The sequence below is a fragment of the Notechis scutatus genome, chromosome Z (assembly GCF_049901735.1).
Source record: "Notechis scutatus isolate UNSWTSFEM ecotype Mainland chromosome Z, rNotScu1.2, whole genome shotgun sequence".
Classification (NCBI taxonomy): Eukaryota; Metazoa; Chordata; class Lepidosauria; order Squamata; family Elapidae; genus Notechis; species Notechis scutatus.
Genome location: NC_142025.1, coordinates 136,716,422 through 136,733,714, shown reverse-complemented (window position 1 = coordinate 136,733,714; position 17,293 = coordinate 136,716,422). Strand labels below are relative to the sequence as shown.

Sequence of the window (17,293 nt, the reverse complement as noted above, 5' to 3'; positions counted from 1 at the left end):
CATTAATATCCTGACTTTATTTAATACAATTTAAGGCAAAGTACACAATGCTCCCTCTTCCCATATGAGCAACCCTAAGAAGTGAATTGGCATAAGGCAGATGGACTGGTCCAAAGTTACCTAGTTACGCTTCTGCACCTAAAGGAGGACTAGAATTTATAACCAACTTAGTTTATAATCCACCATCTTAACCATTCCAATAAAATAGCTTTTGAACTTCTTCTCCACTCACCAGCTCATTACTATCAATCATCTGCTACCAAGAATACTAGAGCTGTCTGTCAGTTTTAAAATCCATTTTTTCCCCAATTTACAGACAATGCAACATTTAACAATTTATGCAAGTTGCACAGCTGTGTTTTTCTTGAGGTCGGGTTGAATTGTAGAGTCCTTGGTGCTCTCTGAGCTTGGTTGTTTGATTCAAGATAAGAAGGATTATGAGCATAATCATAATTATAATCATGACCTATGACTTATTATTTATATATGTACATTTTGATCTTTTGTACCAGCAGCAAATTCCTTGTGTGTGTCCAACCACACTTGGCCAATAAAGCAATTCTGTTCTATTTCTATTTCTTTCTATTTCTATTTCCATTTCTATTTCAGAACATATTCTCTCTAGCAGCCAGCACTGAGATAAGCAGGGATTAACACCAGACAAACAATCAAGCAAAGCAGAAAACAATACCCTAATCAAAAAACTATTAAGAAGAAAACCACCCACCCACCAAAACAGGCAGGGCAAGCTACTGAAGCAATCCTTACACTCAGTCAGTTGATGATGTTACCTATAGTATTTGGGTAATGTGACATCTAAACAACTAGCCCCAGAGCAGCAAGGACTCTATTTTTGTTTCTCTCTTGGCACACTTCCATGCTTGGAGGTCCATCTAAAGCTGGTCATGTGATCAGGGGGACTGGTAAAAGCTGCAGCTGAAGCTACTGCAGATCCCACTGTGACCAAAGGCTTTCTCCTTCCCCCTCCCTGCAGAAAAGAATATATACATTGCTCACCCTTTCCATGTTTTCTTGAGAGCACTTTGTTGTCATGGGTAAAATAATTTGAGCAGTTGATGTCAAGGGATAACTCCTCCAATACCACCACCACCTCCACCTCCACCATAATTATTATCATTATCATTAACAAAACTTTCTCATTTTATGGTTAATCCAAACAATCATCACAAATGGCTCACTATTTGATTAATAGCCTATAATGTGTACCATTTTTATGATCTGTTATAATCTGGTGATGGAATAACTGAGCAATGCAAATAAGCCTCTGGTCCATATCAGAATTTGTGCCTACTATCTCTTCTCTAGCTTTTTCTCAGTACCTTACGTTTATTAATTTACTTTCCATAGCCTATTAAAAAAATGGGAAGTCTAGCTCTTAGTCTATCTGTCAATATTTATGTCTTTCTACCTTTACTTGATGGCACCCACAAAACATTTTCAAACATCCCAAGGTAGACACAGGCCCACCTATTCCTACTCATATTCAGATGTGTGTGTCCACCACATTGTGCAGACAATGTGTCCAATATCCACTGCCCTGGTTCTCCAGGTCTTCCAGAAATCCAGTCTGTTTCTGTCTCTTTCTCTGACAGGGCAAATGGGGAAAATGAAATGTGCTACTTTGACATCCTACCTTCCCAAGGCCTCTCCACTGGGTCACTTGGCACTGACCAGACAAAGGGCCTGGTTTTGTACTGGCAGGTATAATTCTGTATCTCTTCCAACTTTATCCAATGGTGAGAAAAATTCACCGCCTTTTCCCCTGGCTCTGCAGCTTTGCAGTCTATCTGTTTCCCTGATTTCAGAAGAGCAAAAATCAGATCTGTTTCTGTCGCCTTGCACTGTATGGAGACGATTGCTTCTGGAGCATCTTGTTCTTCATTTATAATCTGGATGGAAGGCTTGGTCAGGCTGGGATCTAGAAGGGGGAAAGATTCAGTGGCACGTCAAGAGTCTTTTAGACCAGTATCTCCTGTTTCACTCAACCACAAATAACATCCCTCCCTTTTCAGACTTTTGGCTGAATCCTCAGATACATATTTTCCCCCCAAATATTTATAAGAAAGCCTATTTATTTCTTCCCCATTCCCTTATTCTATCCAGGGGTCCAATATGCTTTATATTACATTCTGTGTCTTTAAAATGAGATGCTAAATAATTGAGCTTACAGAGAAGAATGGCATCTGTAAAAGCAGAAAAGATGTCAAAATAAAATTATAGATGTTCAGGGCATCCTCTTCTATCAAGGTATCAAGGTAGGGTTAAGGTTAAAGCAAGGTTGGGCAATTAATTTTCTCAGAGGGCCACAAGAGAAACTGGGACTGTTAATTTCCAATTAACCTCATGCGGGCTGGACAGGAACAGCCAAAGGGCCAGATGTGTTTTAGGATTATGCTACTCCGACTGAAATTTTGTACAATAATCTAATGAAGGCTGCGATCCATGAATGCAGGTTTTGACCCAATTAAAGTGGCTTGAGCTGATACCACGTGCTAAGAATACAAATATTAAAACTAATCAAGCTTCATTTACAGAGAAAATATAATCACCAGCTTTTACTGGAGAAGTTAAAACTTTTTGAGTGTAAACTCAACCATCCAATCACAGCACTTCCAAGAAGGACTGGGAAAGATGTTCCCTTAAGACCTTGAAGAGCAAAAGATTCTTCCCAAATTTCATTGCAGGAGAGATCTTTGACATAAATACCGACCGAGGACTTTCGGGGAAGAAATGGTACACAGAAGATGGGGCCAACCCCAACCAGAACCAAATATGTTAAATAATGTGGTAAGTTATTAAAATTGTTTATATATATTGTAATGAAGGGGGAAGTCATATTTTTATATATTTCTCTTCTTTTTGTTACAATTTTGTTTTTTTTTCTTCCTTTTCTATTTTTTTCTTTTCTGCACTTCCTATTATTTATTTTTTACTTTACATTTTAGTTTATATTAGTTTTTATTGTGTGTGTACATGATAAAAACGACCATATGTAAAAACAGGGAGCAACCACATACGCTGAAGTTGGTACTTTGTTGGTAATGAAACGTTTTTAATGAGGGGGATGCACTGGCTCAGAGGTTTAATGATGCTGGAACTGCTGGCCAGAGGACTTCCGGCGGTGATGCCTTGGTGAAAGGGTGAAGGGAGAGCGGTCTCCATCTCTGGATCCAATTCTTTCACTTTTGGGGACCTTTCAGGGCATGAGGAGCCTGGAAAGCCAAGCGGAGAAGAGGGGAAGCCTGGAAGAAGGTGAGGCAAAACGCGATCGCCAGCCGGCAAGAAGGGAAACCCCTGAAAACCTGAAGTGAAAGTTTCTGTCATTTTATTATGGCAGACCTGAGGCCATGGCTGAACTGTGAATGAGGAGGAAGTGAGAAGATTATCAACAGAAAGTGTCATTGACGTTAAAACCCCAAAGTTGCAACCGTGATGATTTGCCAAAAGTAAGTTTGAACTTGTTTCCGAGAATAAAAAAGAGCTCCGATGAGGGGGGATAACCCCATAGTACAGGCGGCGAGACAGTAAGAAAGAGCTGTGATTCAGCATCTTTTACAGACGGAAAGAGACTGAAGGAGAGGGGGTATAAGTTGGAAGTGAATGGTTCTAGGAAGCTGAAAGGTGGAGATTGAAATAAGACAAGAACTGGTGGGAGAAGAAGAAAAGCCAGGGAAGCCAGAGAGGAGGTGGCGAAAAAAAGGTGATAAGGGAGAGACAACTGACTCCTCTCTGCTTCTTGGACAGAGGGCTATTACAAGACCAACGTGGCGAACGGAGAAGGAGAAAGTGAAATCTGATCGGGACATGAGAGCGATACGAAGGAAAGAAAAGAAAGTCTTGGAAGGAGGAGGTGAAGTGGAAGTGGAGAGACGTTGAAAGGATCAGAAGGAAAGTTGGGACGACGGAGGTGAGAAAGACGAGGCATGGAGAAAGGAGTGACTGAGCAATTTTCAAGCAGAAGGAGACGGCAGGACATTAAAGGGAGCGGAGAAGAAGACAATTTGGCGGAGAATGGGCTGAAAGAGACGACGAAGGAAGATTGGAAAGAAACGGAGAAAGTACGAGTGGAGTTATAAAGAGAGAGACTTGGAGGGAGTAGTAGAAAGACAAAGCGGAAGAGAGAAGAGAGTGGAAAACAGTTTGGACTGAGACAGTGAGATTGGAGAGAAAAGAAAAGGAAAACTTTGAGTGAGGTGTATGAACTGTAAACTTTAAAGATTACAAAATAGGCTGGTATTGAAATATAAGTTTGATTTATAGGATTAACATGATCTGTATGACTTGTATGATTTGAATGTATTTGTCTATTAGACCACTGTCTTAAGGCGATTGTGGGTATAAGAAATCAAAAAGGAGGCTTTTTCCTTCTTTAGTTTTCTTTAGTTTGAAATAACTTGATGGTTTAGTTATCTTGACTAAATAGGATTATTGGGTTAAGAAACGTAGTGATAAATAATTTTAGAGTAGGATATTAAGAGTTTAAGAAGAATATATATTGTTGTGAGTACAGAGAACCTAAACCTTGACCGCTCTTTTATTGCATAAAGGAGAAACTACAATACATTGTGTATAGAAAGAAATAGAAAAGGGGTGCTTGAGTAGGATATATATAGATATATACAGATATAGATTTTTCAATTGATAAATACCTGACTACTGGATTACTTCTTTAGTTAAAAGTGAATTAAGAAACTAAAAGGGGGAGCTTTTTTGTCCTTCCTTTTCTATTGGGGTGATATTTGAGATTATAATTACTTTGATTAAGTATTGTTTATTGAATTAAGGAAATATAGTGATAAATAAGTTCTGATTACAATATTAAGAGATTAAGGGGAGTGTATATCTAGGTGATTATATAAATGGAAATTAGATTCCCTCTTTTATTATAGATAAAAGGGAAAAAGAATAAATTTAATACATTGTGCATAAGGAAAGGCAGGAGGGCTTTGTCTGAGTAGGATATTGTTAGATATATAGTGATATTGACTTTGAGATAGACAAAGGGATAATAAGTGGTGCTAAGTCTATATAATTAGAATAAAAAGATTTGAAAAGAAGAAGGAACAAATTGAAAGTAAAAGATTAGTTTAAAATATATTGTAAAGGAAATAATAAAATAGGTAGAAATAAATAGAGCTTGAAAATAAGACAAATGCCATGACATCAGCCTGGAGAATGGCAAAGAAGACAACATCCAGTCCAACATTGACAATTACATCACTGGCGGGTCAAAAGGCGATTGAGGGAATGTCAGGGGCAGAAAAACAAACTGTAGCCAATATGCAAACAATACAGGCTTCGTTAATGACCATTCAAGAAACTATGCTTAAAATGCAAGAACAACAGATAAAAACGCAAGAGAATATTTTGCAAAATCATATAGAATTGAAAGGCAATATTAATAAATTAGAAGACAAAGTTGATAGTATACAGCAAACCATGCAAAAGAATGAGCAGAAACTAGAAGAGGTGCAACTTAGAACAGTACAAAATGAAAAGAAAGTGGAACTAATGGACAACAGGATGATGACAATAAACAAAAGATTAGAAGACCAGATTATCCACCTAGAGATGGACCATGCTGTTTATTACTTGAGGTTTCAAAATATTATTGAAAGTAGAGATGAAGATCTGAATGTGCTTATGGCAGAATTACTTGCACCAGCTTTACAAAGGGAGACCCGAGAGATTCTGCTTGAAATTGACGAGGACTTATAGAGTTTAAACGAGCTACGCTCAACGTAACCGGTTACCTAGGGAAGTCCACATGTGATTTGCCAGGGAACAAGTACGTGACATAATATACAAGAAAACACGAACCGTTGGTCTATAAAGATAAAGAAGTGCACACTCTGAAGCAGGTTCCCAAGAAGGTGCGTGAACAGAGAAAAGACTATAAGTTTTTGGCAACACAACTCATCCAGAAGAACATAATGTTTCAATGGTTAATTCCAGAAGGCTTGTTGGTAACATGGCAGGAAAAGATGATCAGGATAGATAACTTGGACAAGGCTCAAGATTTCTATGAGCAAATTGGAGGAACAGAAGAAGAAAGCAACGGTAGAGAGGAGCTAGAGACAGAAAGCCAAGAAGAACAACAACAGCAAGATACAGGAGGCCTAGAACAAGAAGGAGAGTACAAGGAGGAGACTGAAGGAAGAAGATTAAGAACACGCCCACAAAGAGAGACTAGAATTAACAAAAGACAGATAATATCCCACAAGTAGAAAGACGGAAATGGAAACAAAGCTATTATCATTAAACATAAATGGCCTAAACTCACCCATTAAAAGGAAACAGATACTATCTAGATTAGCCAAAACAGAAATTAGAAATAGTATGCCTGCAACAAGTCCATATTAAAAAACAATTTTGGAAATGTTTAGAATATTCTAAATTAGGAAGGTTATTTGTAGCCCTGGCAGATCAAAAACAGAAAGGGATAGCAGTATATGTTAAAAAAGAAATTAAGGCAGTAGAAAAATACGTAGACCCACAAGGGAGAATTTTGATATTTGAATTAGAATTAGGGTACAAGCCAATGTTATTAGTTATAATTTATGTGCCGAACGACAATCAAAGCTATATAAGGATTTACATGAGAAAATTGTTGAGATGGGACAAGATAATGTATGCATTGTGGGAGATCTTAATGTGGAAGTAGATATAGAAAAGGACTATTTTAGTAATGCAAAGAACAAAAAGAAAAGGAAAATTTTGCCCAGATTTTTTTCTTTTTTTTCCTCCAAATTATTTGGGTTTTCATAAAAAAAAACATAATACAAATAAAACATCTTTCTTTGAAAATAGCATGGTCCCGGGTTACACTTCTCCATACAGACACAAACTCAATTTCATGCTTATTTTTGTGTTCTATTCCATATCTTATTACTGTTTTACATTTTCTACATAGTTTTTCCCCTCTTAATTTTCTCAATTTTATTTTGATTATCTCATCTCAATTCAAATCATTATATTTATACTTTTGTCTGTCTTGTTTCAATTTCATATTATTTTTTCTCATTAAACAATTTTTTTCATGTTGTTACTAATTGGAGTATGATACCTTTATATCTTTTAATTTTATCCATTCAACTCTTATTTAAGCTTCAATGTATACCTTTAAGATGATAACATTCAATATAATACATAACTTCCAATCAAATTCTGCTTGGTACATTCTTAAAATACACACTATATTCTTAAAAAAAGATTATATATATATATATATATATATATATATATATATATATATATATATATATATATATATGTGTGTGTGTGTGTGTGTGTGTGTGTGTGTGTGTGTGTAAATAAAACACTCATTCCATTCCAATTCAATTCTATCATTAATATTCATTAACATCTTAACATCTTTAACATTTCTTTTCAATTAAATATCATACTTCCTTGGGAACACTTATAAACTTCCCATAATTAATTTTTTCCCCATATTTCTCTTCACTTATGTTTTATAAATCAATAATAATTAAAATGTTCCCATCCTTTCCTAATTTAATTCTCTCATTCACTTTATTTCATTTGTTTATTAACAAGCATTTCACTAGATTACAATAAATATTTTATCCATCATTTTAAGCATATTTCAAAGATTATTTCTATTTGTAATATAACAATACTATCTTATGTACCTTTGCAGAATCCCTTTTACAATTAAGTTTTCACCCATTATCTCTAAACAGGCTTATACTTTCAATTCTTATACCTTTGCCCTGTTTCTCTATATCTTGTTTCTGTCCTTTATAACTTCTTTTCCTTTCCTTCTTCTCTCTCTTCTTCTCCCTCCCCTTTTTACCCCCTTGTCTCTCTACTACCAGATCTTTTTTCAATATGACACAGGAACTAAATTTGATAGATCAATGGAGGAGAATAAATTTGGAGAAAAAAGAATGTACGTTCTACTCTAATCCACACAAATTGTGGTCTAGATTAGACATGATGTGGATGAACGCAGAACTAGGAAACCAATTAGATATGGTAGAGATTATGACAAATGTATGGACTGATCATAACCCATTAAAATAATTTGGAAAGGAAGGAAAAGGAAGAGTAGAAGGTGGATACTTAATCCCCAAATCTTAAAAGAGAAAGGTTTTGTAGAGAAAATTAAGAAAGAAATGGATTTTTTTTAAAGGAAAATACAGTGGAGCAAACATCATTACAGAATATATGGGATACAGCAAAGGCAGTTTTGAGGGGGCTGGTAATAGCATATACAGTGAAAAGGAATAAGGAAAGATGGCAAAATCAGAATAAATTACAGGAGGAGATTAAAGACCTAGAAAGTAGATTACAAAAAGCACCACAAGATGAAAAAATGAGGAGAGAGATGATTCTTACTAGGCATAAATTGAACATTATAAATCAGGAAGAGAGAGCCAGAGGTGAAAAGGGCAAAACAGAATTTTTTCGAACATGCAAATAAACCAGGGAGGTGGTTAGTCCATAATTTAAGATTAGAAAAAGAAAGAAGGTTGATACAAGAATTGGAGGATGATGATGGAAAATTAGAATACTGAATGACTGAGAAAAAGAAAATAGTACAAAAATATTTCGAACAACTATATAGGGAGGCTGGAATAAACCCTAAGAGGATAGAACAATATTTGAAAAGGAAAGGTCTCCCAGAAATTAGAAAGGAATAGAAAGAGATATTAAATAAAGAAATAACAGTGATGGGAAGTGAGGGCAGAGCTGGCGTCACAACGATACGGCATGCGATCTTGGAGGTCTGAGATCGCTGCCGATATCTTTGCTCCTGGACGGTCCTATCGGATCTAAACTGTCCCAAAGAGACGGTGAAAGTGAAGAGTGCATCCTGTCGATCCCAGGGATACCGCAAAGTCCCTGGTAGATCCAGGAGAAGCTCTTCTTGCCAACGGCAAAGAGGCAGCCATTAAAGCTGCTGAAGTTGGGACAGCTCTGAAATGGAAGAGAGCAGAGAGAGTGTGCCGGTTTGGTGAGAACTTTTTTTTTATTTTAAGATCTGAAAGGACACCCTAAGGAAAAGAAAGAATCTGTAAAAGTTTTGACAGAAGTGATTAAGCGGCGATTTTAAACAGGAATGTCAAAGTAATGTTTTGTTTTGTTTTTTTCTCATTGCTGGATTTTCTATATATGATCTTGTATTTTGAAACTGGACTGGTTTTTTCATTTATATCTATTTTTTTCTTCTCCTTTTTCGATTTTGTAATATTTTAGGCTAGAGGCTCCCTTTAGTTATTTCATTTTTTAAAAAATATCTTTTCTTTTTTTATTAATTCTTATTATATCCTGCTCAGAAAAGGAGGGGGAAAGTGAGAGCAAAGAAACTTTGTAACACTGCCAACTAGAGGCTTGAAAATATTCTATTTCCCTGTGACCAGACAAAGCTGAGAAAGAAAGAACTGAGACTCTTTTTCAAGGACATTGCTATTTGATAAGATAGAGGGAAGAGCATAGGAGAGTATTATTGCAGGTGCTCTTCTGGGTTTCTATCAACAGCTGGAATCTGGTGTTGAAATGTAGGGGGAAAAAAGGTGATAAGTTTTTGGAGAAGAGAGTTATAATAAGAGCCTTGGATAATCAAACAAAGTGCAGTGTACCCTTTTTACTTTTCCTAAGTTGTGCTATCCCTCCTCACCAGCTTTATTGTATTTTTTTATCTTTTTTTTTTTTTTGTAATAACTATTTGGGTTTTTGGCTTTGTTGGAGCTTGGCTTTGTTTTTCTTTTTTCTTTTGGAAGTCCAATCTCTACGTTTGCTTTTTATTTTAAAGGGAAAGCCTTAAAAGCCTTTTTTCCCCCTTTCCTGGTATTTTTGTTTTTTCATCTACCTTTCTGGTTTATTTTTATGCACTTTTTTCTATTTGAGACCTTTTAATTGGATTAAGGTGTTGAAGAACCTGAAGAATTTTTCCTTTTCCTTTTTTTCCCTTTTTTCCTTTTCTTAAGTCTTTTTCTTTATCTAACTATTGATTGGATTAAGGTATACAAGAACCTGAAGAAATTCTGTCCTCCCTTTTTTTTTCTTTTTTTATTATTATTATTGGGCTTCTTTTTTCTACTATTTTTATTTTGAACTATAATTGGTTACTTCACAATTGGATTAAGGTTTAGAAGAACCTGAAGATTTTGAATTGCTTAAAATGAGTAGGAAATTTATAGCTCCTGGTTCTTCAACTTCCTCTCCACCATCTGGAGGACAACATTCAATACAGACAATGTTAAAGCAAGAAAAAGAACAAGAAAAAGTGACTCTGCAGATGATTATGCAAGGAATTCAAAATATTCAAACAAGATCAGAGAATATTGAAAAGAGAATAGAGAACATCGAACAAAGAACAGAGAACATTGAACAAAGAACAGGGAAAACCGATGAAAAAGCGAAGAACATCCAACAAATGATGTTGAAGTATGATGAGAGATTCCAAAAAATTGAAGAAGAAGATAAACAAAGAGACAAGAAGATTGGAGATATTGATAATAGATTAATGGTGGTTGAACAAGATAAAAGTGGTATGTTGAGATGGGAGATGGATAGATCAGAATTCTATCTTAGATTCCAAAGTGTAGAGGAAGAAAAAGGACAAAACCTAGCTGAGATAATGATAGAAATACTGGCTGAAGCTTTGGAAGAAGATGATGGATGGAATAGACGTGGTTTATCGAGTTTTTACAAGATATGCGATGAGAAATAGCTTACCAAGAGAAGTTCGCATTAGATTTACAAAGAAAGCCATTAAAACGCAAATATTGCAAGTGGCAAAAGAGAAAACATTGAAATACAAAGACAAGGAGATTGTGGTCTTGAAACAAATACCCAGAAGAGTGAGAGAGATGAGAAGAGAAGAGAATACCGATTCCTGACTAAAATGCTACTTAAAAAAGAGGTGAATTATAGATGGCTGATTCCAGAAGGTTTAATCATCACATGGCAAGAACAGAGACATAGAATTGACTCAATTGAGAAAGTGGAATTATTTTATACAGAATTTTTTGGAAGGAAAGAGGAAGAGGCAGAAAAAGAGATCTCACTAATTGAATTCCAAGAGGACTGCCAAATGGCGACTGAAAAAGAAGAAGGTGCAGTAGGTGGAAAGGTGGAAGCCAAAGAACAACGTGAACTAAGATCTACGAGAGCTGCTAAACTTAACTATAAAATATAACCATGGAAGAGAAAAAATTGATTATAATTAATATAAATTGACTTAACTCAGCCGTTAAAAGAAGGAAAACCTTGAATAAATTAGAGAAATTAAAATTTGATATAATTTGTCTACAAGAAGTACATATTAAAAAACAATATGAACAATTGTTGGTACAGCCAAAATTAGGGAAAATATTTACTTCCTTGACCCAATGTAAGAAAAAAGGAGTGGTTTTATATATTAAAGAGACCACCCCAGCAAAATTGATCTATACCGATGATGATGGAAGAATACTAATGGTGGAAATAATGGACAATAATATGAAAACACTCCTGATTGCAATTTATGCTCCGAATGACAAACAAGAAGAATTCTACAAAAATTACATATGAAAATAATTGAACTGGACTATGCTAATATAGTTATGATGGGAGATTTTAATGGAATTGTAGACAATAAATTGGACTATACAGCACAGAAAACAATAAAGCAAACCAGAAAGACTCTCCCTAAATCTTCTTTTAAAATGGTAGATGAAATAAACTTAAAAGATACATGGAGAAAAAGAAATGCTAAAACTAAACAATACACCTTCTATTCAAATAGACACTTATCATGGTCCAGAATAGATATGATATGGATGTCAACAGAATTAATATCTAACATTCAAGAAATAAATATTGAAACAAGTACTTGGGCAGATCACAATCCAATGACAATTAAATGGAAAGGACAAAAAAGAAGATCTAGATGGACGTTAAATAATACTATTTTAAAGGAAAAAGACTTCACACAGTGGATGGAGAAAGAATTGGCTTTTTTCTTTAGAGAAAACAAAAAAGAAGATACATCAATTCAGAATGTATGGGATACAATGAAAGCATATGTTAGAGGCTTGATAATAGACTATACAAGGAAAAGGAATACTATGAAAAGGCTAGCCTCTAAGGCCCTAGAGGATGAGCATAAAAGACTTGAAAAAGAGCTACAGAAAATGCCACAGAAAAAGGACATCAATTAAAAATGGATATAATTAAACACAAAATGGGTCAAATAGAAAAAGAAGACTTAGCACAGAAAATTAGAGGTGCTAAACAGAACTACTTTGAAGACGCAAACAAACCAGGTAGATGGTTAGCATACAAATCGAGAAAGGAGAAAGAATCAAGGAAAATATTGCAATTAATAGATGACCAAGGCCAAGTTTGCCATGGTAGCAAAGAGAAGAAGGAAATCATTCGAGACTTCTATGGGAAATTATATAGGCAAGAGAATATTGATGAGGAAAGAGTTAAGCAGTACTTACAGAATGCTAATTTACCTCAGATACCTAAAGAGACTGAAAAAATGTTAGAAAGCAATATAACGATGATGGAGTTAACTGAAGCACTCAAGAAGCAAAATAATGGAAAGGCACCAGGTCCAGATGGACTTCCGGCAGAATTTTATAAAACATTACAAGAATCGTTGAATCTTCTATTGCTAGAAGTTATGAATGAAGTTATGTTAAAGAAGAAGATACCTAAATCATGGTCAGAAGCCTATATTACACTTATTCCAAAAGAGGAGGCCGACCCATTACAAATTAAGAACTATAGACCCATTTCTCTACTAAATGCAGATTATAAAATCTTTGCTTCAATATTGGCAGAAAGACTTAAAAAATATTTAAATAATTTTATCCATTCTGATCAAAATGGATTTCTGCCAAAGAGACAAATTAAAGAAGTATGAGAGTAATCTTGGACACCTTGGAATACTACGAGGCACATCCTGAAAAACAAATGGCTCTGATATTCCTAGATGCACAGAAGGCATTTGATAATGTGAATTGGCGATTCATGTTATTACTGTTGGAACAGATGGATTTTGCTAGAAAATTTATTCAAGCAATAGAAGCTATATACTATAAGCAAACGGCAAAGGTAATGATAGAGGGAGAACTGACAGACTCTATTAATATAAGAAAAGGAACAAGACAAGGGTGCCCACCATCACCTTTGTTGTTTGTGTTAACTTTGGAAGTGTTAAACAGAAATATTAGAGATGAAAAGAATATAAAAGAAATGAAAATCAAAAAGGAAGAATTTAAGCTGCAAGCATTTGTGGATGATCTGGTTTTCATCTTAGAAGACCCTTTAGAAACAATCAAAATTGATAGAAAAGATAGAGACATGGAAAGGTGGCTGGTTTGAAAATTAATAAAGATAAGACCAAGATTTTGACAAAGAATATGCTATTAAGACAAAAGGAAGAACTGGCAGATCTATTGAAAATTCAGGACACAAATAAGATCAAGTACTTGGGGATATATTTGACAGCAAGATGTAGTACATTAAAAGAGAATAATTATATTAAACTTAAACAGCAGATAGCACTAGATTTGGTGAAATGGGAAAACTTACAACTGTCACTAATAGGGAGAATTTCAACAATCAAGATGAATATATTACCCAGAATTTTATATTTGCTTCAAACAATTCCAATTAGGCTTGGAAAAGACTACTTTGAAGATTTAAATAAAATTGTGTTGGAATATATATGGCAAGGTAAGAAAGCTAGAATAAAGTTAAAACTTTTGCAAGGTGCTAGAATTAGAGGAGGATTTGGTTTGCCTAATTGGGAGTTGTACTACCAAGCTACAAATTTGATGTGGGTTAAGGAATGGATAACACAGAAATACTAGATTGTTGACATTAGAAGGACATGATTTGTTGTTGGGGTGGCATGCTTTTTTATGGTATAAAGCAGGGTCCTAACCGCGGTCCGGACCGGTACCGGGCAACTGGAACAAGCCTTACCGGGCACTGGTTGCTGGCGCCGCCATCTTTTTTGGTAAAAAAGCAATTTTTCGTCAAAAAGATGGCGGCGCCAGCGTTGGTGAGCTTTTCCGGGTAGAAAGCCATTTCTACCCAAAAGCTCACCAGAGCGCTATGCCGCTTATTTTTGACGAAAAATCACTCCGTGACATCACCGGAAGTGATTTTTCGTCAAAAAGATGGCGGCGCCAGCTGACGCCGCTGAACCGGGCATGGCGCTCAGCTGACGCCGGAACCGGGCCGCGGCGTCGAAAAGGTTGGGGATCCCTGGTATAAAGGAACTAAAACACAGGGGTATATTAGAAGACATTATATATGGGAGTCTCTGTGGTTAAACTGGGAGAAGATTAAAAGACAATGTTATTTGAAAATTCCAGTCTGGTTATCGACTATTGAAGCATTTTCGTATCCTATAATATACAAAAAGGAACAAACAGTTAGATATGTTGAAATATTGAATGAAAAGGGTGAACTTAAATCTATGCAAAAACTAGAGGAACAAGGTATAAAGATGAATTGGTTTTCATATGCGCAAATACATTCAAAGTATGATAAAGATTCTAAAACAGAAGGTTTCTGTGATAAACTGACTGACTTAGATAAGATTTTGACAGGTACTGATGAAAAGGTGATTAAAAAATTGTATGGATATTTATTAGAAATTAAACTAGAAGAAGAACAAGTTAAAGAAACTATGATTGCTTGGGGGAAGAATTTTGGATATGGAAATAATTTAGAGAAATGGCAAAAATTGTGGTCTCAAAATTATAAAATGACAATGTCAACAGCATATAAAGAAAATTTGTATAAGATGTTTTACAGGTGACATTTCCCCCCGACAATAATAGCAAGAATGTTCAAGAACAAATCTGAAAAATGTTGGAAATGTCATCAGATACCAGGCTCATATTACCATATGTGGTGGACTTGTGCGGATTCCAAAAAATATTGGACTAAAATCCACACGTGGTTGGAAAAAATGACAAAAAAACATATAGACTTGAAACCAGAGATATTTTTATTGGGAATTTTACCTGAAATATATAGTAAAGACTTGAAATACCTGATTGTAAATGTATTAACACGGTCTAGGATTGTATTTGCTAAAAACTGGAAAAATGAGAAAATACCATTACAGGAGGAAATCATTAAGAAAATATTGGAATGTGCTGAAATGAGTAGATTGACATTTGAAATCAGAGAACAAGAGGATAAATAATTTTATAAAATTTGGGATCTTTTCTATCAATGGTTAGACAATAAAGTACAGTAATGAAATATGTAGACTTTTAGAAAATAATTAATATATAAAGATGTACTTCTTTCTTATTATATCTACAAAATGATTTTAGGATAGATTTGGGATGATAATATGAACTGTTATAAAATAAACTAAGTAAATTATGGTTATCTTGTAAAACATGAATGAATAAAAGTATAGTCAAATTATTGATTAATAATGATACTAAGGTATTTAATTTTTGATTGACAATATGAGATTATATGTAATGTAATTGTAATTGAAGACTACGAAATGGAAGCACAAAACAATTTGTAAACCAACCGGCACACTACCTATGGAAGATAGCTTGATGTTTTTATGTTTTGTTTGTTTATGTTGTTTTTAAAAACCAATAAAATTAAAAAAAAGAAAAGAAATAACAGTGATGGAATTGAAAAGGGAGGTTGAAAGGCAGAAAAATAATAAGACGTCAGGGCCAGATGGTCTTCCAGTGGAATTGTATAAATTTACTTATGAATGTCTTGAAACAGTGATGTTAGATGTGTACAATGAAGTATTAGACTTTGCCAAATTACCTGATTCCTGGAGAAAAGTGAATATCTCACTAATTCCTAAAGAAGATTTAGATAAAAAACAGATTAAAATTTTTAGACCAATCTCACTTTTGAACGTAGACTATAAAATATTCACACAGGAGGTGAGTTAGAACGCCTCTGCACCTGCGCAAATGCCTCTGTGCCTGCACAAAGTGTGCATTTGGTGCACATGCACATGCAAAGTGTGTGCATGCACGCAAAGCATGCCCACCAAGCCACGCCCACTGAACCGGTGGTAAAAATATTTGAATCCCACCAATGTCTAGCATGTGTAGATTTCTCTGACATTGTATGCCACATGCTAAATAAACAAATTTACAAGGAATCCAAGCTCAGGGAAACATCTATTTGTGTCTCTTTTTCCACCTGTGTGGCTTAACAGACTGGGCTTCACACTTCTCGTAGTAGAAATGATGAACCCCTGCACATATTGCATTGGTGTTGCATCATATTTTCTCCAGGCTCATGGCTCTTATTCAGGATATGGGGTTTGGAAGATAGCGGGAATTTGGGAAGAGCCAATTCCTTACCTCTTACTTCAAGCTGCAGAGGGTCACTTAACTTTGAATACATAAAGGGTTTATTTTTAAGTTGATAGCAACAACTGTAGTTTCCTATGTGTTCCAACCTGACTCCCAAGATGGAAAACTCAGCCAAGGAACTGTTTGGTTTTGTCCTTTGGGAAGCTATGAGGTCTGTTGACTTATAGAGGGAGTAGTTCAGGTCATCCTTTGGCCCCTGGCAGTAAATCCGGACATCTGTATCAAGCATTTGCTGTCCCTTTGGTTCCATAAAGATGGCAGGCTCGGTGACCTTGGGGTCTAAAGGCAAGAAAACATTACATAAAGAGCTAAGGCATTAGAAGTACTAAATGACAAGCCTTAAAAGGGGGCAATGACCTACAATTTCCCCCCTCTTTTAGATTTATGCAAAATCACTAGTAAGACTGGTGTAGCTGGGGAGGAATTTGCTGGATAGAAAAATAAACACAGAGAAATAAGGATCATTAAACAAACAGCTTTCCTGAACTTGAACAAGGCTTCATGTTCATTGTTAACTTGAAAATAATTGTTAATTTCCTCTGAAATTTTATCTTTAACCTGAACATTCCATAACAAACTCATCAACTCCATCTAAACGTAATTTCTTAATCCTTAGAACATAGAATAATAGAGTTGGAAGGTACCTTGGAGGTCTTCTAGTCTAACCCCATGCTCAAGCAGGAGACCCTATACCTTTTGGGGTAAATGGTTGTCCAGTCTCTTCTTGAAAGCCTCCAGTGATCTACATCTTCAGAAGACAAGCTGTTCCATTGATTGATTCTCACCATTAGGAAATTTTTCTTCTCCTCAACCCACTCATTCTTTCTAAGGTTTCTTTTGCCATATGTTCATTCTCTTTATATGACCAAACCAAGTATTTCTTTCATAATGGTCTCTCATTTATGCATTTTTTTCAGTGTTTG

The 17,293-nt window shown here is 35.3% G+C and overlaps 1 protein-coding gene and 1 long non-coding RNA gene across 3 annotated transcripts in view; one reads left to right on the top strand and one right to left on the bottom strand.

Annotated features, from left to right (window-relative positions):
- Window positions 1–17,293, top strand: part of LOC148129320 (uncharacterized) — a 45,229-nt gene that overhangs the window by 6,098 nt on the left and 21,838 nt on the right. For both annotated transcript variants that reach the window (XR_015746134.1, XR_015746135.1), the window contains exons 2-3: window positions 2,706–2,808; window positions 3,359–3,467. This is a non-coding gene — a long non-coding RNA (uncharacterized LOC148129320). The remainder of the gene's footprint in view (window positions 1–2,705; window positions 2,809–3,358; window positions 3,468–17,293) is intronic.
- The window catches only part of LOC113418490 (immunoglobulin superfamily member 1-like), a 33,278-nt gene that overhangs the window by 8,279 nt on the left and 7,706 nt on the right, over window positions 1–17,293 (bottom strand). Inside the window, exons 5-6 of the mRNA XM_087948359.1 lie at window positions 16,359–16,649; window positions 1,655–1,939 (exon numbers count right to left, since the gene is read on the bottom strand). Coding sequence (XP_087804485.1) covers window positions 1,655–1,939; window positions 16,359–16,649 — 576 coding nt within the window. The remainder of the gene's footprint in view (window positions 1–1,654; window positions 1,940–16,358; window positions 16,650–17,293) is intronic.